This window comes from Petaurus breviceps, unplaced genomic scaffold, assembly GCF_028583685.1.
Source record: "Petaurus breviceps papuanus isolate PSGF00001 unplaced genomic scaffold, PetGlider_PUasm1.0 90849, whole genome shotgun sequence".
Classification (NCBI taxonomy): domain Eukaryota; kingdom Metazoa; phylum Chordata; class Mammalia; order Diprotodontia; family Petauridae; genus Petaurus; species Petaurus breviceps.
In genome coordinates, this window is record NW_027187361.1 from 17,956,478 (window position 1) to 17,984,431 (window position 27,954).

The 27,954-nt window shown below is 38.1% G+C and overlaps 1 protein-coding gene across 1 annotated transcript in view; it reads right to left on the reverse strand.

The window, feature by feature from the left end:
• The window catches only part of LOC138149803 (radial spoke head 1 homolog), a 41,381-nt gene extending 25,439 nt beyond the window's left edge, over window positions 1–15,942 (reverse strand). The window contains exons 1-4 of the mRNA XM_069073055.1: window positions 15,817–15,942; window positions 9,815–9,928; window positions 9,618–9,723; window positions 1,206–1,296 (exon numbers count right to left, since the gene is read on the reverse strand). Coding sequence (XP_068929156.1) covers window positions 1,206–1,296; window positions 9,618–9,723; window positions 9,815–9,928; window positions 15,817–15,873 — 368 coding nt within the window. The 5' untranslated portion in view covers window positions 15,874–15,942. The remainder of the gene's footprint in view (window positions 1–1,205; window positions 1,297–9,617; window positions 9,724–9,814; window positions 9,929–15,816) is intronic.
• Between the last annotated feature and the right edge of the window lie 12,012 nt (window positions 15,943–27,954).

Sequence of the window (27,954 nt, forward strand, 5' to 3'; positions counted from 1 at the left end):
CTTGTTAACCCATTTTGAGTTGCTTTCCTTTAACAAAGCAGATCCAAGAACCTGTATGGGCAGCCACCCTGAGCACGCTTGGGGTGCTTGCTGCTACAGTATCTCATACAGGAAGTTACATAGTTATAAAACAGGAAATATTTTTGCCTAACTCTATCATGTACACTGGTCAGAGTGGGGGAAAATCCTCAGTCTGTGCTTAGACAGAGGAGCCAATCACGGAACCAAACTTGGCTTTCTAAACATGGTGAGTGATTATAGTAATTTTGTATATCACTCTAAAAGGCACACAAAGAAGGTGCACATTTCCTATAAATGAGCATGAGATGGTAATTCTCTGGGACTCAACACAGCCCCTTCTGTGACAATAGCTATATATTTATATAGCACATTAAGTTTTACTAAGTGACTTATGTACATTATTTCATTTGAGGCTCACTATAACACTTTGATATAGGTATTGCATATGGTGATATTCCCATAAAGTTCAATGATGTTAAATGATTGATCTCTGGTCAAGTAGAGTTAATTATCAGAGGAGAAAGTAAAATTAAGGTCTATTCAGAGCTATAGATAGTATTTTTACACTCAGGGAAAGTTACAAAATGCAGGACAAAGTAATGCTGCTCTACTCCAGGTAAGGATTGCAGGAAAGCTCGCCTGGGGTACAATAAGTAGCGGAAAGAAAACACATTCCACTTCATAGCTTTCTAGGTTACCTAATTATTTTTGCTGTGTAGGTTCTAAACTCCATTTTTTACACATTGCTGAAGGTAAATGCTAAGAGTACTCTTCAGATTTCATCACTCAGGCAAAGCACCAGCCACTATAACCTGGTTATATGTTTACTGAATCCAAGCCTCACATTCTATTTCCTATGTTCTTCTATGCTCTGTTGATAATGAGAGCAGAGTGCAAAAACTGCCTTCTCTAGTTGTGTGGTGAAAACTTTTCCGACATCAGCTTGTGGAGGGCTGTCTTGATAAGTTATCGTGAGCCTGGTTTTCTTACACAGATAACAAAGAATTGTACCGAGGCAGATAATTTCCAGAATGCTTTCTTTCCAATTCATGTAAGAATTGGAGAGTTGTAGATTTTGTTATGAATTTTCTATAATAAATCTAAAGACACACCAGCGTCTTCTGCTTGCCTAAATAAAAAATATAAGACTGAAGAAACAGTAAAACAAAAAACCGAAAACAAACCTTTGGCCAGCAAACCATTCTCCTGTATATGTATCATTATTTGGATAGTGATAAACTCCAAAGCCATGTTTTTCATCATTAACCCAGTCTCCTGAAATTGACAATGCAAAAACAAAACAAAACAAAACATGCCAGCATAAGAAATGCAATTTGGGCTACCTTTGAAATTTTATAATTTACTATAGAGCAGTACACACACAAATAGAGAGAAATATTAATTGTTTGAATAATCAAAAACATTTAAATGAAGTCATAGATTTCAGAGGGGACCCTAAATAATTTGTCAATCAATCAAAATATTTATTGAGTACCTGATATATGTTAGGCACTTCTACAAAGAGAAAACACAGTTTCTTCTCTAAAAACAGCTTAGTAAGCTATCACACAAATCAATCGGAGAACAAATATGAGAAAATATAAAATATAATCTGTGCTAAATTTCTTAGTATAGGCTGTATTTGCAGTAATTCAGAAAATTATAAGGATGAATGAGGGGGGACAGTAGGAAGACTTTATATAAGGGTCAAAGGACTTGAGTCTAGCAATAAAGTCACAGAATATTAGAATTATAAGGGACTTTTCAGATGAACTAGCCCATTACCCTTCATTTCTTTTTTAACCCTGGATATGGAAACTGAGACACATAGTGCTGAAACCGTTTGCCCACACAACCATTTTGAGGTGGAACCAACAAACAACTCTCAGTCCAGTATGCTTTCCCTTGTAACCATGATATCTTGAAGAGTGATAAAGATATTGATGGGTGGAAGGGAACAGAGGAGCACATGGGGGTGGGAATAATTATGGTGCATGAGTACAGTGGAAAAAAATCGTCATGTATAAAGTGGGGTTAAGTTGGAAAGTAGCAAGCTTAAAAATAAGATTGCTTAGCTAAGATGTAGGCACTTGCAAAAGGGTCTTGGAAGTCAGGTGTATAATTCTGGACTTGATAGCTAATTTATAGCTAGTTAATTACTAATTCTGGCCAGTCCTACCAAGTTGAAAGGGCTTTCAGTATAGGCTTGTAATAGACTAGTTCTGAAGTCCATCCTGCCATGGTGTCAATAGACTCATTAACAGATGAGTCAGTCACTCACATTAGACACTACTTGATGATTTTTCTTTTTCCTATGGCAATTAATGTTTTGGTACAGAGGACTTACCAGCTGCCTCACTGAAGGAAGTACCCTCAAAAAAATGAAATAATCGTCCTTTAAAAATGTTTATTGAAGTTTTTGTTTGTTTTTACACCATTTTCTGTTTGCAATCAAACCCAATCCAACAAGTACTCCTTTTTAAATTGTAACTTAACTCTGGCTAAGAGACTTTGAAGAAAGGTTTGGCCAAGGCACAGACAGTGAGTGACCTTGACTCCCAAACTCAGCCCTCTCACTTTTGGGAAAAAAATGTTTAGGTGGAAGATAGAGGAAACTAGAGACAGGTAAGTCAAACAATTAGAAGAGATGTGAGCACAGGAGCAAGGAAGTATAAACCTTCTAAAGAGATAAGCCATGAGAGCCTGTCAGACAGTGGGAATTGATCTTATGTTTCAGAGATTCAGTAACAGGAATTCTTAGCTCCTGGGTAATGAGAATCAACCAAGGAACAGGATTGATCTTGTGACCCTATTAAGTGCTTGGCATTATGCTTAGTGTTTCATGAATATTGTCTCATTTAATCTTTCCAAAAACTCTGTAGATAGTCTGTATACCAATGAAATCAAAGATCTGTTCCAGAAAAAAGTTTTGTACTAATTTATATGGACCAATGGCTTTCATTAAATATAGAGAAACCACTGGATATCTTTTAAAGTGTATATTATGTTATTTAAAAATATTTTTAAATGTTCTGAAGAAAAATAGTGTTTGATTATTAGGACTGGAATCTTTTTTTTTTAAGAATATTCTAAATGTCCACCACTTGGACAAGTCACTTTTCTGGGTCTCATTTTCCTCATCTATTAAATGGGGAGAGGGAAAAGGGAAGGAAGGGAGTGCATTATCCAACAGCAGAAGAGAGTGCCTCACTAGTGTTCTCAAGGGATGGCTAGATGATTACTCATCAAGGATGTTGTAAAGGGTCAGCTACAGTTGGGTTAGGCACAGCTTTATAGCTGCTAGCACTTACTGTGTCTTACTCTGATGGTATCTCAAGTCTTTTCTATCACTAAGATTCTATTAGTAAGTCCATTCTTCCTCGAAATCCAGTGATCTTTTAAGAAAGACCACTTCTAACCATGGCTGACAGCCTCACTTCAGACCACTTCTCTTCTCTGACTCCATTTCTTTTTTCTTGGTCTTTTGCCTGCTTGGTTTCCCTTCATTCCACAGGGTTTCTTATTTCCCCCTAAAATTACATTATACTCTTTAACCTAATTAAAGTGAATGTTGCTTTCTGTTACATTAATCTAAACAGAAATGACAGGAGAGCAAAATGATGATTTCTCTCACTCAGAGACCTATTTTACAAGCAGCCACTAAAAGTAGAAGAGATTTTCTGCTAAGTATTATACCCTGGCATTTCCTATGCTCATATATACTTTATTGTTTGAAATGTATTGGAGGGAAATGTATAGTTATAACAAAGGTTCCAGTGGTTCCCTTTTCATCACTGACCCTGAATTCCTAACACTAATCTGGTATCCACATCAACTGTTTGAGAAGAATAGAAGATTTTCAAGTATTTCTTGATGAAAAAGCCAGTATAAATTTAAACAAATCTTCCATTTTGAAATGGAAATTCAGATGCCAAGAGAGAAAGGTATATATATTTGTTTAATTGAAAGGAAATACGCAAGGATCAATTGTTTACATGTTAATGGGATGTGATGATAAGAAACAAATGTCTTCAAAGAACCTTATTTTGTTTGTTTGTTTGTTTGTTTTTGCCTTTTGGAGGGCAATTGGGGTTAAGTAACTTGCCCAGGGTTACATGGCTAGTTATTTTTGTGTGGGTATTAAGTGTCTGAGGCCAGAACCAAACTCGGATTCTCCTGACTCCAGGGCCAGCACTTTACTCACTGCTCCACCTAGCCGCCTTGAACCTTAATATTTTTAAGGATCATAAAGAAAGGTTTAAATGATAGAAGGGTCTGTGATGGTTTTATAATATTATATTTTTATAATCGTATGAAAGGACAAAATTTGGAGGGACAGGGGACTACACCAAGGAGGAAAAAGTCCTCTATTTTTATCCTCCATTTTATCTTCTACAAAAATCACTATTGTATAATAGAGGTGCACAAGATGAAAAGAATATAGCCATGCAGGAAGACATGAGAGGAAATGGGCATCCAGTGATCCTCATGTTGAACTGAAGCATAAAAAGGAAGATTGAACACAATTATAAACTCACATTTTAAAAGATTTCTGTAAAGAAATATAATAAACTCAAAATAGAAATAAGAGGGTACAGGAACAAGAGAGAGACAGAAAGGGGTCTCAGAGGGAGGGCAGAATAAGTAAAGGAAGAGTTATAAGCAAAACAAGCTTAAATACTAGAAGGAGGAATATGAAAAGAAGATTAAAATGAAAGGAAGAAAAACTAAAAACCTAGGATCAGGGCTAAGATAAAGGAAGAGAATAGCTATAACAGAGAAAAAACAGGTTTTTTTTTCATGCTGTCTTTGACTACCTTCTTATTTGTAAAGAGAGAGGTGGGAAAAAAAGAGGGGAAATGTCCAAAAAGACAAGATGAGAGGAAATATACAACTAATGATCAATTAATTCCAATACTGCATAAATGGTTTGCGATAATAAAAAAGATGACTCCTAATCTCTTTATAGGAAACAAATATAGTCTTGATACCTAAACCATGGAGAGACAAAGCAGAGAAAGAAAAATACAAACTAATATCGCTGTTGAACATTAACGCAAAAATTTTAAATTTAAACAAATCTTAAATTAAATGTAATATAAAAATTTTAGCAAATAAATTACAACTGGGTATGATAAAGATATATAGTATGACTTATACCAGTGCACAGTTGGTTCAACATAAGGAAGACTATAAATATGACAAACCATATTAATGATATAAATAATAAAAACCATAAAATTATATCAATAGATGCTGAAAAGGCTTTTGATAAAATCCAACATTCATTCCTATTAAAACTCTAGCAATCTTAAGAATAAATGGACTCTTACTATAATAAATAGTACTCATCTAAATGCAAGAACAAATTGTAATGGAGAAAAGTCTGAGGCCTTTCCCATTTCTAGTAAAATCAACAGTCAAGCAAGGATGTTTATTATCACCATTTCCATTTGATATAGAGTGTCAATAAGGCAAGAAAAGGAAACCAAGGGAATAAGCATGGATACGAAGGAAAATATAATTTTTTTCAGATGATATGATGGTATACTTAGAGAACCTTAAAAACTCAACTACAATTAATTTAAATAACTTAAGCAAAGTTTCAGGATATGAGTAAATACATATAAGATATCAGCATTCCTATATGTAACTAATAAAACCCAGAGAGAAAAAGGAGAAATTCTGTTGAAAATAACTATGTAAGAAATAAAATATTTGAGAGTGTATCTATTAATCTTCATCCATGGATTATATGAAGCTAACTATAAGACACTATAGAAATAAAGATGGATCTAAATAATTGAAGAAACATTAATTGCTTATGGGCAAGTGGAATCAATATGATAAAAATGATAATACTATCTTAATTTACTTATTTAGGGCTGTACCAATCAAACTTCTATAAGAAGATTTCATAGATCTGAAAAAATAACGAAATTCTTGTGATAAAAACTTTTATTTCAAGGATCTCAAGAGTAATAGTGAAAGAAAAGTGAAAAGGAAGGAGGAGGTCTATGAATACCGGATCTCAGACTGAAAGCAGCAACCATTAAAATTATTTGTTATGGGGGAGAGAAAGACAGAAAGAGGTGGGGAGGTTTTGATGAGAGAACAGAGTAGGTACACAACACACAGAAAAAGAGTAATAAAATGCTTGATTAACTTAAAAACCCTGGTTGCTCGGGGGAAGGACTCAAAGACAAAAGATGCTGATAAAACTGTACATCACTATGGAAGAAATTAGCTTTTGACCTACACTTCACATCATAAGCCAATATAAACTCCAAATGGAGAGATCATCAACCAGAGAAGCAAGGAAAAATTATCTTTTAGATCTATAAATAGGAAAAAATTCATGACTAAACAAGTGATAGAGAACATCACATAAGATAAAATGGACATTTATTATATAAAACTTAAGTTTTTGCAAAAAAAAACTAACAGTAAAAAAAAAATAGAAGAGGAAACAAGTAACAGGGAAACATTTGCAAAAAGTTTCTCTGATAAAGGTCTAATTTCCAAGATATATAAGGTATTGATTCAAATTTATAAGAATAAGAGCCATGATCCAACAAATAAATTGTCAAAGGATATGGACAAGCGTTTTTAAAACGAAAAAAATCCAAACTACCAACCATCATATGAAAAATGTTCTAAATTACTAATAATAAGAGAAATGCAAATTTAATGAAATTTGGTGTTCCACCTAGTACCTCTCAGAATGATAAGGCCATGGGAAAATAGGAACAGGAGTGCAGAGTTATTAGACTTGGGAATTGGTTTAGCTGCTCTGGAAAGCAGAGAACTATGTCTAGGAAGTTACCAAATAATACTTTTGTCTAGCTATACTACTGGAAGTTCTGCATCCCAAAGAAATCAAAGGAATAGAAAATGGATCCGTTTGTATAAAAATACATATAGCACCTCTTTTTATGGTAGTCAAAAATTAGAGACTAAGAATGTATCTTCCTATTGCAGAATGGCTAAAGGAAATGTGTAATATTTATGTAATAAGAAATAATGAAATGTACAATTTTTAAGCAATAAATAATGGTGAAATGGACAATTTCAGAGGACACTGGGAAAGCCTTTATTAACTGATGCAGAGCCAAGAGAACAGAGCTATTAGAACAAATTATACAATGGTTAACAACAATACAGAGAAAAACAACTTTGAAAGATTTTAGAACTCTGATCAACACTGTGATCAATCAAGAGTTCAAACAAATGAAGAAACATGGCACTCTTTTTTTTTCCTTTTTTTTTTTTTTTAATTAAGCAATCAGGGTTAAGTAACTTGCTCAAGGTTGCACGGCCAGGTGTTCCTGGGTGGGTGCTAAGTGTCTGAGCCCGGGATTCGATCTCCAGGTCTATCTCAACACTGGAGCCGGTGCTCTTACTCGCTGTGCTACCTGGCCGCCCCAAAACATGGCACTCTTGATAGAGGAAAGAAGCTTAAAATGTAGAAAGAGATACACATTTTTAGACACTGTTCAAGCGGGAAATTTTTTGATGGAATGTACAGCTATATATTGAGAGATGTTTCTGCTTTTGCTTTTTATAATTTGCTCAGTGGACGAATGAGAATTGGTGACAGTAGGAGAGACAGATTAATAAAATAAATACATGTTATTGAAAAGTAAAAATAATAAAATAGTCCAAAAAACAAATGATGGTGATTTAAAAACAAAAGATCAATAAAAATTTTTAAATATGTATATATGATTATTTACTAAGCATATGTACATATACATATATACAAAGAAAATACAAGGCAATTTTGGCAGAGAAGGGAGGCATTGGCATCAGAAAGGTTTCATGTAGGAGGTGAAGCCTGAGTTGAATTTGGAAGGTCAACTGCAAATTCCAGAAAGTCTAAGAAAGAGAACAGTGGACAAAAGAGGCACACATATGGAGATGTAACAGTCTGGGTACAAGACAACAAAAAGGCCATTTTGACTGCAACATAGAGTTTATGAAGGAGAGTAATGTGTAATAAGCCTTGAAAAGTAGGCTGGATTTAGAGTGTGAAGAGTTTTAAAAGCAAAATGTAGGACCCCATGCAATAGGAAACCACTGAACCTTCTTGAGCAAGGGAGAGCCATACTTTGGAAAGTATTATCTTGAGGAGCTACATGGCATCCGGAAGGAGGCACTGAAAAGGAGGGAGACTTGAGGAAAGGAAAATGATCAGAAGACTGTTGGACATAGTTTGGGCAAAGTAGAGATAAGAGGACAGGTATCAGATGTAGATGTAGAATCCACAAGATATGTTTGTAAGTGATGTAAATGAGAATGAGATGCCAAGAATTATTCCAAGGTTATAAGCCTGGAAAGACAGTGACACCCTAAACAAAACAGGGAAATTGAAGTGAGGGGTGGATTTACAGTTAAAGATAATAGCTTATCTTTTGGATCTATGAGTTGAAAATAGTAAATTATGTCCTTCCATGGTTCTTGACATTTCTTCTTTGTTCTTTGTTGGTCAAAATTAGAGTGAGAATGTAATTCCCCTTATCTTTTCTCTACCTTCAGAATACCATTGGTTTGTGAGATCCTTGAGGGCAGGGCCTGTGTTTTGCCTTTCTTTGTGTGTAGAAGGTGCTTAATAAATACTTATCGACTGATAATCTTTTGACAATAAAGCTGAAATTATTAGTGAAACAAGTAAAGAATTTTCCTGGTGCTTTTCTTTTAGGTGAAAGAAAACTTCAGTATAGATAAATTAATTCAAATAAATAAATATTTTCATAAAGACCCTCATCAAAACTATAACCTACCTCAGTACCAGCTTTTGATGTCTATTAGAAACTCAGCATTCATTTCTTCCAATTAGGTAAAAATCATCCTAAAATAGCTCATAGATGATGTCACTTATCTGCCCCAAATCCTTTAATTGCTCCTCACTACTTACTAGATGATGTCTCAAGCTCTTTAGCCTGGTATTGCAGGGCACAATCTAGCCCCAGTAGAACTTTCTAGTTTTTTTCTCCCATTATTTCCTAACATGATCACTATTTCATTCAAACTATTATTACTCTCCAATATCTCCAACTAATTTTTTGCTTGTGTCACTCCCAACACTCATACTATAGTTAATACTCCATACTCAGGTCTTTTTCTTCTTTACTTTTCTGAAAAGTGTTTTCTGATCACACCAACCCAAAATGAATTTTTAAAGCAATGATTTCTTTTTGGCATTTATTAACAAAGTACCTTACATTTCTCTCTCTCTCTCTCTCTCTCTCTCTCTCTCTCTCTCTCTCTCTCTCCATGTATACACACACATATACATACACACAGATAGATAGACAGATAGATAGATAGATTTTGTCTTACTGACTAGATTGCAAAGTCCTTGAAGGAAGGGACTACATTTTCATTTATCTAATGTCTCTCCCAGTGGATAGTATAATGCCTTATATATAACAGGTACTCAATAAATGGCAGTTGACTGATTGAACCAAAGAATTTGGTTCTTGTACTTCAATATTTATAGATAAACTCAGTCATCAAAACCAAACTAAAACAAAAAGACCAAACTAGTTTTCTTACATCGAAACACTAATATTTAACTTATGACACAATTTTACCTTCATATTGTGATCCATCTGCATAGAAAAAAGTGCCTTTACCATGCTTTTTATTGTCTTGGTATTCTCCAATGTATCGAGAGCGGTTCTTAAATTTGTAGGTCCCCTGGAACATATGTTTTCTTGTTATTCCTAAGTGAAAATATCCCCTGAAAATTTTTAGATGGGATTTTTTTTCAGAACACGTTTATTCTTACCTGACCATGTCTTTTACCATGTGCGTATTGTCCTTCATATACATCCCCATTGGGTAATATTGCTTTCCCGTATCCGTGCCGTTCCCCTTCTTCATTGCGCTCTCCTTCATATTCCTGAAGAAATTGGATAATCAAAGTGAACTGATTTATTAAACAGATGAGTCTGTGAAAATTAAGCTATTAAAAGTAATTTTTAAAATATCAAAAGTATGAAATATTAACAGAGCTGGCCTTGTGACTAACCAGAGGGAGTAGTCTAACTTGTATAATTTTAGGGACTCTTGGAAGTCTCTCCTATTCCCCAAAATATCTTTTCCATATGCTCAGTGATGCCGGAAATACAAAGTTAGAAATAAAGACTAAATTTTCACCCAGAGGTAACACAGTGCCTTGAGCTCACAATAAAGCTTAGACAACTGATATCAGATTCTTTCCTGAGAGTTGTACAACTGAGTGAGGTATTTATAAGCTCCTGCTATGTCTATTGTTTACTGGTTTTAGAAAAGCATCTAACTTAGTCAAACAAAAGGCAGAACTGAAGACTTTTTACAGTCAACAGGTCTCCCAAACATGTATAAAAATTTTACAAGAATTCATGTACAAAATGTATAAAAATTATGTAATTTTTATTACATAGATAATAAAACCACAGAGATAACTTTGTTCAGTCACCTGCTTAGTATTGACTCGAAATAAGATACAGAACAAGGAGATCTATGGAGTTAAAGAGCCTGGATTTGATTACCAGCTTACTCCATCTATGATAAAAGGATAAAATCACTCCCATTAAAAGATAATATTGCACTAATCACAGTGGAACTAGGTGGTACAGTGTATAGAGCTCCCAGCCCAGAGTCAGGAAGAAGTCTTCCTGAGTTCAGCTCTGGCCTTGGGCACTATCTGTGTGACCCTGGGCAAGTCACTTAACCCTATTTGCCTCAGTTTCCTCATCTATAAAATGAGCTGGAGAAGGAAATGTCCAACCACTCCAGTATCTCTGCCAAGAAAACCCCAAATGGGGTCACAAAGATGGACATGACTGAAAAGACTGAACAACAATCATCATAGTAATCCCTGGAACACTACAAAATATGTTCAGTGAAATCCATTACATTCTAAAAGAGACAAGACTGAAGCCAAGATATAACCAATGTCAGTGAGGAACCCCAAAGAACAGAGTACGCAGTGTAGCATAACCGACTGTGTACTGCCCAAACACTTCCTGACACTTAATATCCCCATGGCAAAGTATATATAGCACTGGACCCAGAGACAAGAAGAACCGAGTTCAAATCTAGCCTCAAATACTTATTCTCTATGTGATCATGTGCAAATCATTTAATCTTTCTTTAACTCAGGTGTCTCAGCTATAAAATGGGGACAATAACAGCACCTCTCGAACAGGATTGTTGTGAGGACCAAAGAAGGTTATACTTTTTAAAGTGCTTAGTGGAGTGCCCGGCACATGGTAGAGGCCTTATAAATCTTGTTATCTTCCCCTTCTCTCTTTCCTCTCTGTAACTCTGAGCCTCAGTATTTCCACCTGTGCTGAAGGAATTGTATTAGATAACTATAAATATGTGACCCTGTAAGATGAAAAAAACATCACACAAGATGGGTTCCCATGTATGTATTGTGATTTAACATTGTTAGAGGGAACCTCCAAATTAATGGGATCACATATATCTGACTATGTGGCATTTAAAAAGTTTCAAGAGACATACTTTCTGTGTAATTTAATCATTTAGTAATACAGCCAGCATTTTAATAAAAGGATGTCCTAGACTTTAAAAGAAACAAAAACATAAAAAAGGTAAACACATTGAACAATGATGAAGGATTGAACTAGGATAAACTAGTTACATTCTTTTTTTTTTTAAAGCAATCGGGGTTAAGTGACTTGCTCAAGGTTACATGGCCAGTTATTTCTGGGTGTGGTGCTAAGTATCAGAGCCCGGATTTGATCCCCAGGTGATCCCAACACTGGAGCCAGTGCTCTTACTCACTGAGCCACCTGGCTGCCCCTAAGCAATTGGGGTTAAGTAACTTGCTCAAGGTTACACAGCCAGGTGTTTCTGGGTGGGTGCTAAGTGTCTGAGCCCGGATTTGATCCCCAGGTCATCCCAACACTGGAGCCAGTGCTCTTACTCGCTGTGCTACCTGGCCGCCCCTAAACTAGTTACATTCTGATATGGGGAGATGATACATATGAATGTTCCCTCTGACCCCTATCTCCACCAGGGTTCATAATCATAGAATCTAAGTAGACAGAAGTCTGATTTAGTTCCATCCCACTTTCTCCATCCCTCTTTTCCTGAGCCTCCATAATGCTAATGCCTTCTCTTTCTTATTATCTTAAATTCATCCTATATATGTCATTTATAAATAGTTGTTTGTATATCGTATCCTCTATTAGAACTGTAAGTTTCTTAAGAGCAGGGACCATTTCTGCCTTTCTTTCCATCCAGTGCATAACACAATGCTTGGCACATAGTAGGCAATTAATAAATGCTTGTTGACTGACTATATACAAGGTCCTCCTGCATGGTCTCTCCTTGGAGTAAAGGAGTTAAGGAATGCACAAAAAACTCTAATACCAAATAATAGTTTGCATTCATATAGTGTTTTAATGTTTGATGCAGACCTGCACAATTTGGCAGTAAGTAGGGGCCAAAATTAAAATAGGTTAAACTTTTTTAGGCCACAGATAGATTTTTAGTAGCTCACTTTCCAAGTAAGGGTATAATTAATGATTAAACTATTTTGCAAATAAATCATATTTTAAAAAGGGAAATTTCAATTAATATCAATTATTTGAACTTATTAAAATTCTTATTTATCATTAAATTGCTCCCCTCGGACTTGAGATAGGTTGACAGTGGTTTGTTGCCAAGGGACACATGACAAACAGGAGAGAGTGTGTGGTGGCAACCTACCTGCTGACTTACATGATGGGCGCACTAGTGACTAGTGGAAGGTGGGTTAAGCTGGGCACCGACAAAGCATTTGTCACATCTTTACTTTCTTTCACATCTACATTTTTTAACAGCCAACAGAAATCCTTTAGTAAGCCACAAGTGACCCTTGGGTTGTATGTTGTGCAGGCCGGGTTTCAGGTAAATGGTGAGAAAATCATTCCCATTTTATTTTGTTTCGTTTTATTTCCCATTCTATAAGTTGGGAAAATGAGGATGGGATTGAATCTGTTTTCTGTGTCCATATCCAAAAAGTCTTTCGACCTTATTATAATATAGTGCCTAGAATATGACAGGGTTGTCATTAGGAAAGGACTTTTTAAACCTTAAATTGCTATAAAAATACAAGTCATTGTTATGATTGTTAAAACAGGGAGGGAAGACACAAAAGTGCTGTGAGAATTCTGAGAAGTGAGCACTGGCTTCTGGCAGAGGGAGAGCTCCACAGAAGGAAAACTGCAATTGATCTGGGTCTAGAAGGATAGGGAATGTGGGAAAGAACATTCTAAACCTAGAATGTTGTGAACAAAGGCATGGAGCAAGTAGGAAATGTTGCAAAGGTGCACAGAGTAAATCCAGTTTGCTTCAAGCATAATTTGTGAAGGGGAGGAGCTTGAAGCACTGGTCATTAGTATGAGATTCAGGAAAAGTAGGATTAAACCCTAGCTCTGACACTTAGCTTTGTGAATTCAGGTCACCAGGGATTTATGAAGTACCAGACACTCCAGTACAGAAGCTGCCAGCCCTGTGCTAAAACACTTGAGTCAGATGGGGCAAGTCACTTAACCTTCAATATCAGTTTTATTCATCTCTAAAATATCATGATATTGGATTGTTACAGAAGCACTAAAAAAAAAGAGGGGATATTACTGGAAAAACATAATGGAAAGCTTTGAATGACTAATTTGACTTTGATGATGTAAATAATGGGAACTCAGAGAAAGATTTTCAAGATTAGATTGGCATGACCATTTTAGGAAGAGGGGATGGAAGGGAAAAAAATTTGGAACTCAAAATCTTGTAAAAATGAACGCTAAAATTGTCTTAACATTTAATTGAGACAGAATAAAATACTATCTTTTTTAAAAATGGGATAGAATGGCATGATTGGTACCTGGAAGATACTGGCATGCAGCCTTTTTCTGGAGGTTTGTTAGGGGGCAGGAAAGCAATGAAAAAAGAATGAAGAAAGGAAGGAAGATGAGCATTTAAAGAGGTAAGGACTTAGAAGGAACAGGAAGGATGGACTGGGAGAAAGTTGGGGCAAGACAAGAAAAAGAAATGAATGGGTTGGTAATCACTGTCATTTTGGAGAAATCAAAAGTCAAAGGGGTCTCCAAAAGCTGGATCTTGTACATTATAGCACCCCCCCCCCCCCACTCACAAAGTCCTGGCCCTTTGTCCAGACATCTGAAGAGGGTATAAGACAAAAGCACTGATCCAAGGAAAGTCAATCAAGAGCCTACTAAGTTCAAAGCATAGTGTGTGTTACTGAGAAACCGAGGAAACAAACAAAAGTATTGCCTGCCTTTCAAAGAGTTTCTGGGGATGAAGCACTTAGATAAGAAAATACAAGATAAGGAGAGAGAGAAAACACACACACACACACACACACACACACACACAAAACCAGAGAAATCAGGAAAGGCTTCCCATTGAGTTGACACCTCAGACTATAAGAGAAGGTTAAAAGAAGTTAGGAGGGAACATGTTCTAGGCTTGGGGGACAGTGCACACACCAAGATAAGAGACACTATGTTGGAGAGTTCCGGAAACAATGAACAAGCCATTTTGGCTGGAAAAGAGGATCTAAGTTTGGAAAAGTAAGCTGGAACCAGATAGTGAAAAGCTTTAAATAACAGCAGTATGGTTTTTGTTTTTTTGTTTGTGTTTGTTTTTGTTTTTATACAAAGGGCCAGAGACCTCCACTGAAGGTTTTGAGCAGAGTCCTAAAAGAGAGAGGAATAGACCAGCTAGGAGTCATTTGTAACACTCTGATGGGAAGGGAACAGTTGTTGGGGTAGAAATGGCCAGATTTCGCAACTGACTAAACACAGAAGTAACCCAGTGAAGAGTGGACGGTGACTACAGGGGTGTAAACCTATGTGAAAGGATGTGATGGTTTCAACAGAAATAGGGAAGAAATAGGAATGGAGGTGGGGAAAGAATAATAAAGGTTAAGATGCCAGGTGGAGATGTCCAGGAGGCAGTTGGAAATGTAGGACTGAAGTTCAGGAGAGAGAAAAGAGACAGTATGGTGTAGTGGATAGAGAAGCCTGGAAAATCTGGTTTCCCGTTTCACCTCTGACACATACTGGCTAGCAACAATCTCTCAGTGCTCTAGGCCAAGAAGGTATCCACTTGCATTGGCAGAACGCGCTCTATCACAGGTCCAATCTCTATCCCGACGTATTTATGTGTATGTGTGACTATCTGGCCTAGGGTCATAGTAGCATAGATCCAGGTCTTAGAGGGATTTCAGAAGTCATCTAGTCCGACCCACTCATTTTACAAATGGAGGGGTTTTTAAAGGGGTTTTCCAAAGTGTGGATGTTACACCCGCTACCATCTGCCTCTCACAGAGAGGACCAGAAAGGTTCGGTGACAAGTGACTGATTCAAATGCAGACTCCCCCAGATTCCTAGCTCAGGGGGAAGTTAAACCCTTTCCTCACTACATTCCACCACCAGCTGAACCCACTGGAGTTGCTAAGATCGCTGAAATGGGGAGGGAGGGAAGGCTAGAAGGTAGATAGGAAGAGAGCAAAAAAAAAAAAAAAAAGGAGAAAATCCTCGAGACTCGCAGGAGAAGGCAGGGAAGGCGCGCCGTCTGATTAAAGAAAACAGGATAGCTTTCAGGAAGGTAGGAACTCTGTTAGCCATGTTAATAAACCAAGCAAAGAGAGAGAGAGCGCCCAGGAGGAGACTGCCCAAGCCGAAGTCACGAGACAGGTGTCAGTGTCCCCCTCTTTCTCCGCCCTGCCCGCCGCCGCCTTCCTCAGCCCGAGTCTGCCATCTTCCTCCTCACCCCCAGATACGGCAATTTCTCTTCTTCCTCATCGTATTCCTCCGAGTCATCAGACATGACTTCCCCACCTGCACGAGTCCTGCCTCCCGAGGGGCTTAATCACTTCGTGCGGCCGCTTTTCCGTCCACAGGCAACCGAGGCGAGCTGCATCGGTGCGCACCCCCAACCTCAGGCTCTCCTGGGGGGTGAGGGGCGTGGCCGAGGCCGGGAATCTGGAAAAGAACAAAAGACCCGAACCCGGGGGAGGGGACGGTGCTGAGCGTGCAGCGGTTGTCACAGCAACCCATGGCAACCGAGACCGGGTCTAGTTTTCCAGCCTGTCCCGAAGGCAGCTATAGCGGGCCGTGGAACGCCCAGGGAAAGAGTCAGGAGCGCGTGTGGTCATAGAATCCCAGACACAGACGAGCTTCTTAGAGGGGGACACCCAGGTTCTTTGTGACGCCCACCCCGGCCCCCCGCAAAAGTGGCTGTGAAGTCACGGTCTCCCAAAGCCACCCATTGCCCTTTGAAGTAGCTCTGAGTCCTGGGAAATCGTTCTTACCCAGAGCCTGACCCTCTGTCACTCCCATCCATTTTCATCCGTCTTCCCCACAAAGTAGCTCTTTGAAATATTTGAAGACAGTTACCCTGGCATGCCTAAGTCAGCTATTCCCCAGGCTAAATATCCCCAGCCCCTTCAGCCCAGCCTGTGTGGCAGAACCTCGAGTCGTTTTACCTGGTTGTCCTACCTTTGGACACAAAACCTGGGACCCTGAACTAAAGACAATCTCTAGAGGTGCTCAGAGTACATCGGGGCTCACTTGCTTGGTTCTGAACATTATTTTGTATGTAGTTACCATGACGCAAGTGGGATTCCTAAAACAGCTACCCAAGTTCATGCTTGGGGTCCATATCCGCTCAAAACCCTCACTGATATAATTGTTTTTTTTTCCTCATTTGGAAAACACAATTATTTCAAAGTAAAAATATTTAATGTAGTAAGATTTGCAATAGAGTGCTCCTCTCATAAACCTAGGGCACAGGAATATACACACCCTCAGTAGGGAAAGTGAGTTTGGATGAGGATCATATCTATATATGGGTGATATATGTGGAAAGGCAGCTTATGCCTTCTGCGTTGCAGGATCCCTGATGTCTTCTAAGTGTAATGATCCTGCTGCCTTTAGATCTTTAAAGAGTAGATACTCTTTGCTGGTCAAATCATCTCTCTTGGGTTCACTGGATCTGCTCCTTTCTGGACCTGGCATCTCTGTTCTAAAGGTCTCCATTGGTTTCACCAAATAGTCTCTACCTTCTACTGTCTGCTGCTGTTGCTATTCATCCTTCATTTTTGAAGAGGACCGATGACTTCATGAGGGTGATGTCTTGACTTGGGTGTGGATTAGATTTAAGTCAGACAGAGTTGTACAAAAATGAGCTGGTAGGCTGCTCTGTGTATCTCAATGTCTTATTGATAGATGTTGCTTCCTGCTAATGTCTACTGGCCTCGGTTCATCTGGGTCAGTCAAGCCATCTCCTCTAGGATATGGTGGTCCCTTGAACGTCTGACTATACTTTAGTCAAAGCCATCACCCCCAGCTAACAAAAGCCAGGGACGGAATCTTCAGACTAAATCTTTCCCTTTTGTCTGAGTAGGAGAACAAAGTCTTGAGCATCATTCCAGGGACTTTTCAGCTGAGTGATGATCTTTCTGATGATCTTTCTTAACTTTGAATTTCAATTGAATGAGAAGTTATTCCTCCCCAAAAGAATCCCATTCTTCTCATTAGTGGACCTATATTTTAAAAAATGTACTTTAGTAATATTTTGTAATTTTATATTTAGTAATTATATTAGTAATTATTATTACTTAGTAATTAGTAATTATTATAGTATTAGTAATATTATATTTTAGATTCCATAAAAATTGTGGAAATTTGTTTTCTCTCATTATGTAAATACCTACCTGATATTTGATTTTGCTTCTGGGCCCACAAAACCTAAAATATTTATTATCTGACCCTTTACCAAAAAATTTTGTTGATTATTTCCAATTTATCCTGAATATAGCTAGTTTGTACATAGTTCTTTGCATGTTAGACTATATTTATATTAGACTTCCCTATTAGATTATGAGTTCACTGAGAGAAGGGTCTGCCTTTTGCCTGTATCCTTGATGCTTCTCTCAGATCCTGGTAAATAGTAATGGTTTAATAAACACTATCTAACTACATCAGAGAGGATTCATCATTGAACTAGGAAGAGCTTACCACTGGTAGACCTTAAAAGGAGTGACTTTGGCCTCTTGGGCTCTTTCTTTCTTCTTTTCTCTAAAAGGTGTGAGACTTATCTTAAGTTTCAGCACACCTGGCCACCCTGTTCTCCCTCTCTCCTTCCCTCTCTCTCTCTGTCTCTCTTTGTCTCTCTGTCTCTTTCTATGTCTCTCTGTCTTTCTCTGTGTCTCTCTGTCTCTTTCTGTCTCTGTCTCTCTCTCTAAGGCTGTTGCTCAAATGCAGTAACTAGAAGGGCTTAGCTCTGATAGGAACTGAATTCTTTTAAAGGGAAATTAGACCCTTTCCACCTACAACTGTTTAAAAATAATGTATTGTATTTTAAAAGCAGCTTAAAGGATTTTTAGGTGTGTCTTTTGCTAACAATATATGACTTTTTTCCTTACACAAACTTTAAAACTGCAACCCCACACCACCTATATATGTCTTGACTATATTTCCTATACTTGGTGACTGCTGATATGTTTGACTTTATGGACTAAATTTTCAATAATTACATTTGGCTATTTGCTTTTCTCAACCCACTTTTCCTATATTGACTTCCAAGCTTGTATCTGCTCCAGAATCCAGTATCTGATTTCTTCTTTTTTTTTTTTTAACTCAGCCAGATTTTCCTCCATATGAATACCAGTTTCTCTCTCATCACAACTAATATTCTACAGCTTTAGGTAATCACCACACAGGCTGCATGACCAGGTTCCTGGGCCCCTCATTCAACCAGGACTTTCCTGCCTTCTCTTGGCCCCTTCAAACTATGTACACCTGAGACCTCCCGGCTTTTAGTGTGACCATTTACACTGTGGATATCAACAAATGGATATAAATCAGGGCTTAATTTATCGTTTCCTCATTGCCTAGCTTAAGAAAGTGATGGGGAAAATATTAGTAATGAAGATTAAACGTAAAAGTATGTTGTGTACCTTTTTCCCTCAGAGAGTTACTTGTTAAACCTTTGCTGGCACACCAATGTGGCCAGCTAGGTTCAGCCTCTTAAGTGATGATTTTCTACTGTGGAGCATGACATTTTAAGCACTAAGGAAAGAACCATGGCAAGGGCTGGGGTCAGAATTTAAATATGACTACCCATTACTAACTAGATGTGATTGCATCAAGAAAGGAGACACCAGCTATTTTTTTGTACTGGTAGGAGTATGTTGACCTTCTGGCCTTGACATCAAAATGGGTTTAGGAGGTGAAAACGGAATTCTACGGAAAGAGTGTCTAGCGGTAAGTGACATGAATAACTCTCTTAAGGTTTCTCTTTCACTTTGCTTCTTATTACTCTCTCAATTTCTTGGGAAAACTTTTCAACATGTACCTGCCTCAGTTAAATTAAGAGTAGGATTTTTCTAGACTTTGCTCAGAGTTCTCATAGAGAATGATCAGGTTTTATTTGGGATTCATTGTTGTCTGGTGGTAGTGGTAGGAAATGAAGGAAGAAATCGACCCTTTGAGCCTAAATGAATTCATCCTTCAGTGATAGAAACTGTTGCCTGCCTCCCAGCATTAGTCACATATTCACTCACACAAGATCAAATGACATGTTTGCTTCATAATTATATCAATAAATACTTAGTCAATAAACACTTATTAAGTACTTACTATGTACCAGACACTGTACTAAGCACTCTTGTGAATTAATTTGTGCTACTGCCTTGCAGAAATTTTATATGAGTGACACCAGTTTAAAATTAATCTGAAGTGGTGTGTCTAGAAAGGATTGGGGATAGGTGGTCCCAGCTTTAATGTGGTTGAGCTTATTGTGTAAGAAGCAGAGATGTCAGTTGACCAAGCTGTCTGTTTCTCTACCAATAAGTATTTCTATAAGTTCTTGCCAAGTGAAAGCAGTCCCAGTGCCTGGAGTGATACCTTAAAGAGAGTTGTGGTGATAGCTTTTAGAGCTATTTCTGTTTTTCTAAAACTTCTCACGTTCTCAGCCATGGAGCTGAGGTCAGCCCAAGACTGAATTGTACTAGACTAGAACCATTTGGTCAACTTTAAATCAAACCTACAACGTAAAGCAGTTCAAGAATTTCCAGAACTCATCAGGAGTGTAGGATGTGGTCACTGTAAGGTTGGAACGCAGTAAGTGATATTGTATCCCTTCAGATCTCATTATGATCATTCTGACATTTTCTGACTCATTCCCACAAAAATGTGGAAATGTTGATTTCACCAGCACATGTAGCCTGTCAGAAAACTGCAAACATACTCTATGAGCACTGGGGGAAAGAGATACCCCTATGTTGCATACTAATGTTTGTTGACTTGAATTTTTATTTGGAAATTTAACAAGGGCAAGAAAGATCACACTAACTGCAATTATATTTATTATAACAATTATTGAATAACATTATCACTTTATTCTTACAGGTTTCGATGTTCCCACTAATAGAGTATTTGGATAATCTTTGAAGTTCTTTAAAGGACAATATTTCTCAGAGCTCATCTAATTCAACTTCTTCACTTTATAAATAAAGGAAACTGAGACTTAGCAAAGTTAATTGCCTGCTGTTTCATATACCTAATAAAGATTTATTGAAGGCTTACTGACAAGAGCAAATCACTCTTAGGTGATGTAGAGGACAGGGGAAAAAATGACATAATCCCTTTGCTCACTTTCTACCATGGAGCATGCCTAGTCACCATCAAGTGACCATGTGGAAAATCCAAGGGGCCTACTTCTAACCATGTATGACCCAGTGCTGAGGGTTTTACATTGTGTGATGATAAAGAGACTCACAACTGACTGCTTAGCTAGAACTCAGTGGACATAGAAAAGAGGCCACTTGCCTCTCAGTCTGTCTCTTTTGCTTCCCAGAGATGAATTATTGGACTATTTTGAGCTGTTCCTGATAAGGGGAGGAGTGCACCTGTCCTTTCTCCTACTTAACCACCATATCACTGTTAAGTGTCTGACCATCTATGTGTCTTAGTTTTCTTTCCTGATCTTAGGTGAATGAGTATCCAGGTGAACTTGTGAATTCTGAAAGGTCCAAATGTCCTGGGTGGCCTGGCATAATGTTAACAGTGGTGACTATTGGAATGGTAGTGGCTGATGGAAGGGGACAAATTAGAAGCAATGGACGCCAAAAATAAAGGACTAGCCCAGTTCATCCACTTTGATGGTAGGTTTTCACCAGCTATGGTAGAAGCAATATCCTAACCCATTCCCCCATGCAAGTTAGGCTAGTTTTTCCTTAAAAGGTATTGAGGTCATCCTTGAGACTTGGTTAGTTCAGGAAACTGAAAGCTCAGGATGTGGACATCACGTCCTCATTGCCCAAGTACACAAGAATCCCACAGAGTTCCAGGCTCTCTCTGCAGCTGTTGGCCAGTGGATAGCAATGGGAAGCTCAGGAAAGGGAGTTTCCCTCTGCTGAATCACCTCAATCCTTGTTAAATATCTTTCTTTTGCTATGACTAAATAGATCTTTTGGTAAACTTTTGAATGACCCAAGAGTGTCTCATTTTGTTCCAATATTGTGCCTAAAATACCAGGGGATTGGACTGAGTCAGATCCTATGTAGAACAGCAACGGAGTATTTGAACAGTTGAAAGGAAGGGATGAAATGCGAGGATGGATAATTATCGATCCTGCAAACTTGATTATGACTCAATGGGCTTGACAATAGCCTCCCAGTTAACTAGTAATTATAAGTCAAGTTACTGAATTTTATAGAAACTATTCTGTTGATGTGCTCTGATTCCTTTTATGGTTATTGAGTGGCATTTAATAATATATTTAGTCAAAAGTTTATGTTTAAGTTGTCTTTTACTAGATTCATACTGTGCTTTGAGTCCTTCTTTTCCTACTTCCCCCTTTTTAGAGAACCCTTGAAGTTGAGACAAAAAGTAAGGTAGGGTAGGAATTTAAGGAGTCAATGAAAAAGGGGAGCCCAATTTTCCTAATGCAAAATTAAACCTGGGCAAACTACCATGGATGGGTATAAGAGAGGGAATGAGATAGATCTCCAGTCACCGTGGATACCAAATGGACAGTGCTTAAAAAAAAACGACAACAAAAAACCAATGTGACAATGACCAGAATCTCAGAGAAGTGGTCATCCAACGTGAAGACCTCCAGGGAAAAGGAATTTACAGTCTCCCAGGCAACACGTTAGACTTTTGGTTAGAAATAATAGAATTGATTTGATTACTGTGCCCAAAGCAATAGGTAAGAAAGGTTGGTAAGGAAGAAGACTAGGGAATGGGTAGATGTCAAGATGTCCTGGGTATATGGCTAGGTGGAATATGAAATTGATTCATGGTCTGGAGGGAGGAGCTAACTAGATATAGAGTGATAAGTGAGTTATTACTTATGCTAACTACCTATGTGACTTGGGTAAGTCATTTAAACTCCAAAGGCCTTACTTAGTTTCTTTATCTGTAAAATGAGGGGTTTGGAATCTTTGGCTTCTGGGGTTCTTTCCAGCTCCTGAGCCTATGCCTATCATATGCCTATGATCCAATCAGGACAGCTGGGTCCTAGGGTGGGGCATCTAAAATTGAGTAGATTAGCTTCTCCAAGGATTTGGGCATGGATTCTATAGGGCCATATGACAGTCTTTTAAATATTTGAAAACAGTTGTCATGTCCTTCGAAGTCTTCTCTTCTGATAGGCCAAACACCCCATTTTCTTCAGCTACTCCTCAAGGGCATGAGCTCAAAGTCCTTCACTATACTGGTTGAGTTTCTCTGGATGCTTTCCAACTCATCAATGTCCTTCCTAAAATACGGCATTCTGAGAGGAGCAGATTTCCAGATAGGGCCAGATCAGGGCAGAGAATAATGCGACTATCACTTCCCTGGTCCTACATGTTACATTTCATAATGCAGTCTATAATCATATTAGCTTTTTTGGCTGTGAGGTCATAGTACACAAAAAGGGAAGATTTTTTTTTTATTAGATTATCTGCTGTCTGCATGTCTGCATTTTGTAGTTATGAATCTGATTTTTAAAATACAAGTTTAATACTTCACATTTATCTCTATGAATTTCATTTTATTAAATTCAGACTCAAATTCTAGCCTATAAAGAACTTTTGGGGAGGCTAGGTGGCACAGTGAATAGAGCACCAGCCCTGGAGTCAGGAGGAATTGAGTTCAAATCCGGCCTCAGACACTTAATACTTACTAGCAGTGTGTCCTTGGGCAAGTCACTTAACCCCAACTGCCCTCCCAAAAGCAAAAATAAATAAATTTTAAAATCTTGACTCCATCAAACAGTGTTTCAACTATTCCTCCCAGATTTCTGTCATCTGAATGGAGACATCCTCAGACTCAAGTTCAAGTCATGGAGACTCTTAATAGTAATTTACCAATTTGACTCATGTGTAATCACCAAGTGTGACCTTCCTTCATTCCTCTGTTCCTTCCTTCCTTCCTTCCTTCCTTCCTTCCTTCCTTCCTTCCTTCCTTCCTTCCTTCCTTCCTTCCTTCCTTCCTTCCTTCCTTCCTTCCTTCCTTCCTTCCTTCCTCAGATGACTCTGGAGGAGAAAGTGAGGCTGGTGACTTTGTACAGCCCTTCCTCACTTAAATCCAATTCATTTGCATGTTATGGCATCACTTCTGTGATGTCATGGTCCTCTTCAGGAACTAAGGACAGACAACAACCACAATCAGAGGCATTTAACCCAATAGCAGGCATAGAAAGAATAGTAATTATAAAACACCCTGTAATGGGAATGTAAATTTGTAAGATCTTCCCTGCCCCTAGGCTAAGGTGCACCTGGAGCCTGGGGTGGGAGGCTTGTTTTTCAGTAGATACTTCTTGATTGGCCAGTGAGTCAATAAGGTTGTTACATTCTCTGAGCCAGGAGAGGGCTATATAAGCCCTGATGTGTAGCTTTGTTTTGGGGGCTCACTTTGAGAAGTGTTTTGTGATTTGATCTGGATTCTGGGAAGCCATTGTCCAGAACCCCCCCTCCCCCCCCCCCTTTGAAAAAACCAGATGTTGAAACCCAGATGTTGACTGGGTATGGATGTAATGGTTGGACAGTTTGGAAATCTGTCTGCTTGATCTGTTTCTGTCTTGATAATTCTGCCTGTATACTTTGAAGTTCGGGGTGCTGACCTTTTTCCCCTGAACAAGGTAAACGATATATGTCTGACTGATTAAAGTAAGCTTGTTAACCCATTTTGAGTTGCTTTCCTTTATCAAAGCAGATCCAAGAACCTGTATTGGCAGCAAACCCTGAGGACGCTTGGGGTGCTTGCTGCTACACACCCCTTCAAAACCCTGAGGTGCGCTGTCCTACAGATATATTGAGAACGAAGAAGAGGGCTCAAACTTAGAGTACCATGAGAGTTAGGCATCCGCGTAGGATACTCCTGTGGCAAAAGAAACTCAGCTCCTCCTAACCTAAGTGCTGGAGGGCCTCTCACACTTACAAAATCCTGCTGGGTTTCAAGGTCTATTTCTCTCCAAGCCTGACTCCTGAGTGTCAGAAGACATGCTCCTTGATATCAACTGAAGGGTGTGTGTTATGTGTGTGCGCGTGTGTGCCTACTGCTGCATACGTGTGTCTTCTACCTTACAAAAAGAAAGGGAAGGGAGCTATACATAATGTATCCTCTGATCTAAGAAGCCACTGACTTTGATAAACTTGTTATCTATACCTCTATCCAAGTCATTAATAAAAGTCACTTAACTCCAATTGTTCCCCCCCCCCCAAAAGGAAATAAAATACATAAGCTCTTTGGGTTGAGGTTTAGATGAAGTCTTTTCTCACCTTCCCTTTCTTTGTGTCCCCAGCACTTAACACAGTAGCTGGGACATAGTAGGTGCTTACTAAGTATTTATTGACTTTGTTTTTCAGAAATTGATGGTTTAATTTTGGATTAGGCATTTTTGGCATCTCAGAGGAACTGGTAGTATTTCATTAGAATTGCTAAGATAAGAAAATGTACAAAATGTAAATGAAATTATGAAATGTCAAGGAATTTAAGTTAAGATTCAAGTGAATGATAATTCTGCTTTTTGGAAGTTGGATTACAAGTTACAGGAGGAGGAAAAATCATTTTTGAAGTGTAGTCTGATTGCTGCCTGGAGAGAATATTGAGTTCTTGAAGGCTATGCCAAGAGAGTAAAAGCTCTGAATATTCTACCAAGCTGAAAAGGTTCTGGGTATCCGTCCATGTGTAAATGTACAGTAGGTCAGATTATTTTTGGAGGATTGGACCAATTCAGTTCAGAAAGGCAGGTTGGTGACGTGGTGATTTTCTTTTTTACTATAATGGCTCTCAAAGCTATATACTAGGCTATGGAGTGGTTGAAATATCTCTTCACACCTGGATGAAAAAGTTAAAAATTATGAAAATTATAGATTCTTGAAGAACAGAAGTTTGAAATATAGTATCCCTGTTCTGCCATATTTGGCAGCTAAGTGGTACAGTTGATAAGAGTGCTAGGTTTGTAGTCAGGAAGATTTAAATTCAGATCTGGTCTAAGATACTTACTAGCTGTGTGACCCTGGTCAAGTCACCTAAAATCTGTCTGCCTCAGTTTCCTCAACAGTAAAATAGGGATAATAATAGCACTTACCTCCCAGACTTGTAAGGATTAATGAGATGAATATTTGTAAAGTGCTGGCACAGAGTTGACACTTAGTGAATATCTTTTCCCTTTCCTTCTCTTAATTTTCCTCCTCCTCATCCCTATATTTGTACACTTGTATGCCTTTCCTAACTTTTATCTCATTAAAGCTAGAAGGTGCTTTAAACATTACTCCACCAGAGGGAGCACCGTCCTACACCGTGGCCTGAAGGCTTACGTAAACTTAGAAACTCACAGATCATAAATCATGGATTCAGAGCTCGAAGGAACCTTAGACGTCATTTAGTTTACCCTTGCTGTTCCATCTGGAGTAATGTTTCCGCATTAACCAGAGCAAAATCTTCCACAAAGGTCAACATAACAACAAAAACTTTCCATTCAAACAATGGTTTTTGCATAATAACAATGACCACTCTTGTCTGGTTTCTTACTGAGCCCTTAAGCTAAGCTGAGTAGACTACATTAAAGGTCACTTTCCTTATATTTAAGACAAGGAAACAGAGGTCCAATGAGGTTGTTGTGATTTGGCCAAGATAAGCCCGGGGTCAAGGTAGTAATCGAGCCAGGGTCAAACCTCCAGTTCTCTTAATTATTTCTCCAGTGCTCATTTTGTTCTCTAACACTACTTCACATGTCACTGTATGACCCTGGACTGGTCACTTACCTTCCCTGAACCTCAGATTATTCATCTGTAAAATGGGTTTAATCATACTGATACTCCTTCCCTCCCTCCCAATGCTGTTGTGAGGAAATGTTTAAGTGCTTTATAAATATACCATTATTATTATCCTTCTGTGTTCACAGCTACAAGAGATAGAGACTTGGGGGTAGAGAGCTTCCCATTAAAGAAACTCCCTCCACCAATGCAATGTGGTACCTGTTCTGCCTTAGTTCGCCTAGATCATGGAGTAGATAAATGACTTACTCAGGGTCATACAGCATGCATGTGTCTTGAACCCAGATCTTCTTGACCTGGAGGCCAATTCTCTTGTCCTCCCTCTTCAACAGCCACAAATGAATTTTCAAAACCTTCAGTTTCCAACAGCAAAAATTTCTAAATAGGTTGCCTTAAGACAATTTGTTATATAAATTAAAACAAACTCATGTCAACTTTAGTTAGGAATTTAGGGAGTTGATAGGTCTTTGAAACTGGGAACTTCATCTAGTTATTAGAGATCTGGGAGAGAATGGTAAGGAATTGAAAGAGTGTGAATAGAAAAATGTGCAGGCAAGCATTTTTCTTTAAAAATATGAAAACATATACTGTTATCCTGATTTAAAAAAAAGTCAGTAACTCATTTCTCCTGCCCATTGCCTGTTTTCCTCTGGGTACCTACTTGTACAGTACATCAGCAGATATGTGAATTTTGACCAATTCAACAGTTACTTAGTGCTTCATGATTCTGATGAAATCTATGATTCATCAAGCATACTTACTTGTAAAGTACAGTCCTTACCGGTAAGCACTCTACAAATATATAGCGCTTAATTCAATGCTTTATGAATTCAATGAATCCATAATTCATCAAACGTACTTCTATAGTACAGTACTTACTGGTAAGTAATGCTTCATGATTTTGATGAATTAATGTTCTATGGTCTTGTCAGTGAGTTCTCCCTTCCATTGACAGAATGCAACCCCTTTGTGACTTGTTTGGTATGACTGAGAATTGCTGTGACCAAAAAAGAAAGAAATAAAAAGTTTACTAATATATATCAATTTCTTCTTGTTATATGTACCTGATTATAATGAAAGCAGAAAAAATCCCTGAGAAAGAAAAGCACTGTGTCTCATCATTTCAGTGCAATGGGGCTTTACTTTATACCTCACAGTGGATTTGACAACGTTTGTTTTTATCTCCCTTCCTACAGGTCCCAAAATAATCTTTCTAATATGATGCTTAAAAAGTTCAGGAGATAGAATTACTGGGTAATTAGTCATTTTACTAATAATGCCCCAGAATACGGGTAGTTTTAATTTATAAGTAAAGGATAAATGAAATGTTAACTTTTAGAATCAGGAAAAATATGCAAGCCCTAAGTTGTGGTTAGTGAAATTTTTCTGTTTAAGATAAAAATTCCCAGGACTGTAATTTGCTATTGTATTGAGTTTTGATTATAAGTATAGTTGTCTTAATTGCCATGAGATCAATAGTAGAAAATGGTATGTGCTGCCATCTGGAAACTGCTAAAGGTGGATGTCTGTACCTGGGACAAGTTCTGGGGAACTTGTCTAGGTAGGATGGAATGGTCTAGGTAAGATCCTCCTGACTCTGTTTCCCTATTGTGCTATTTCCTTTCTGAAAAGGA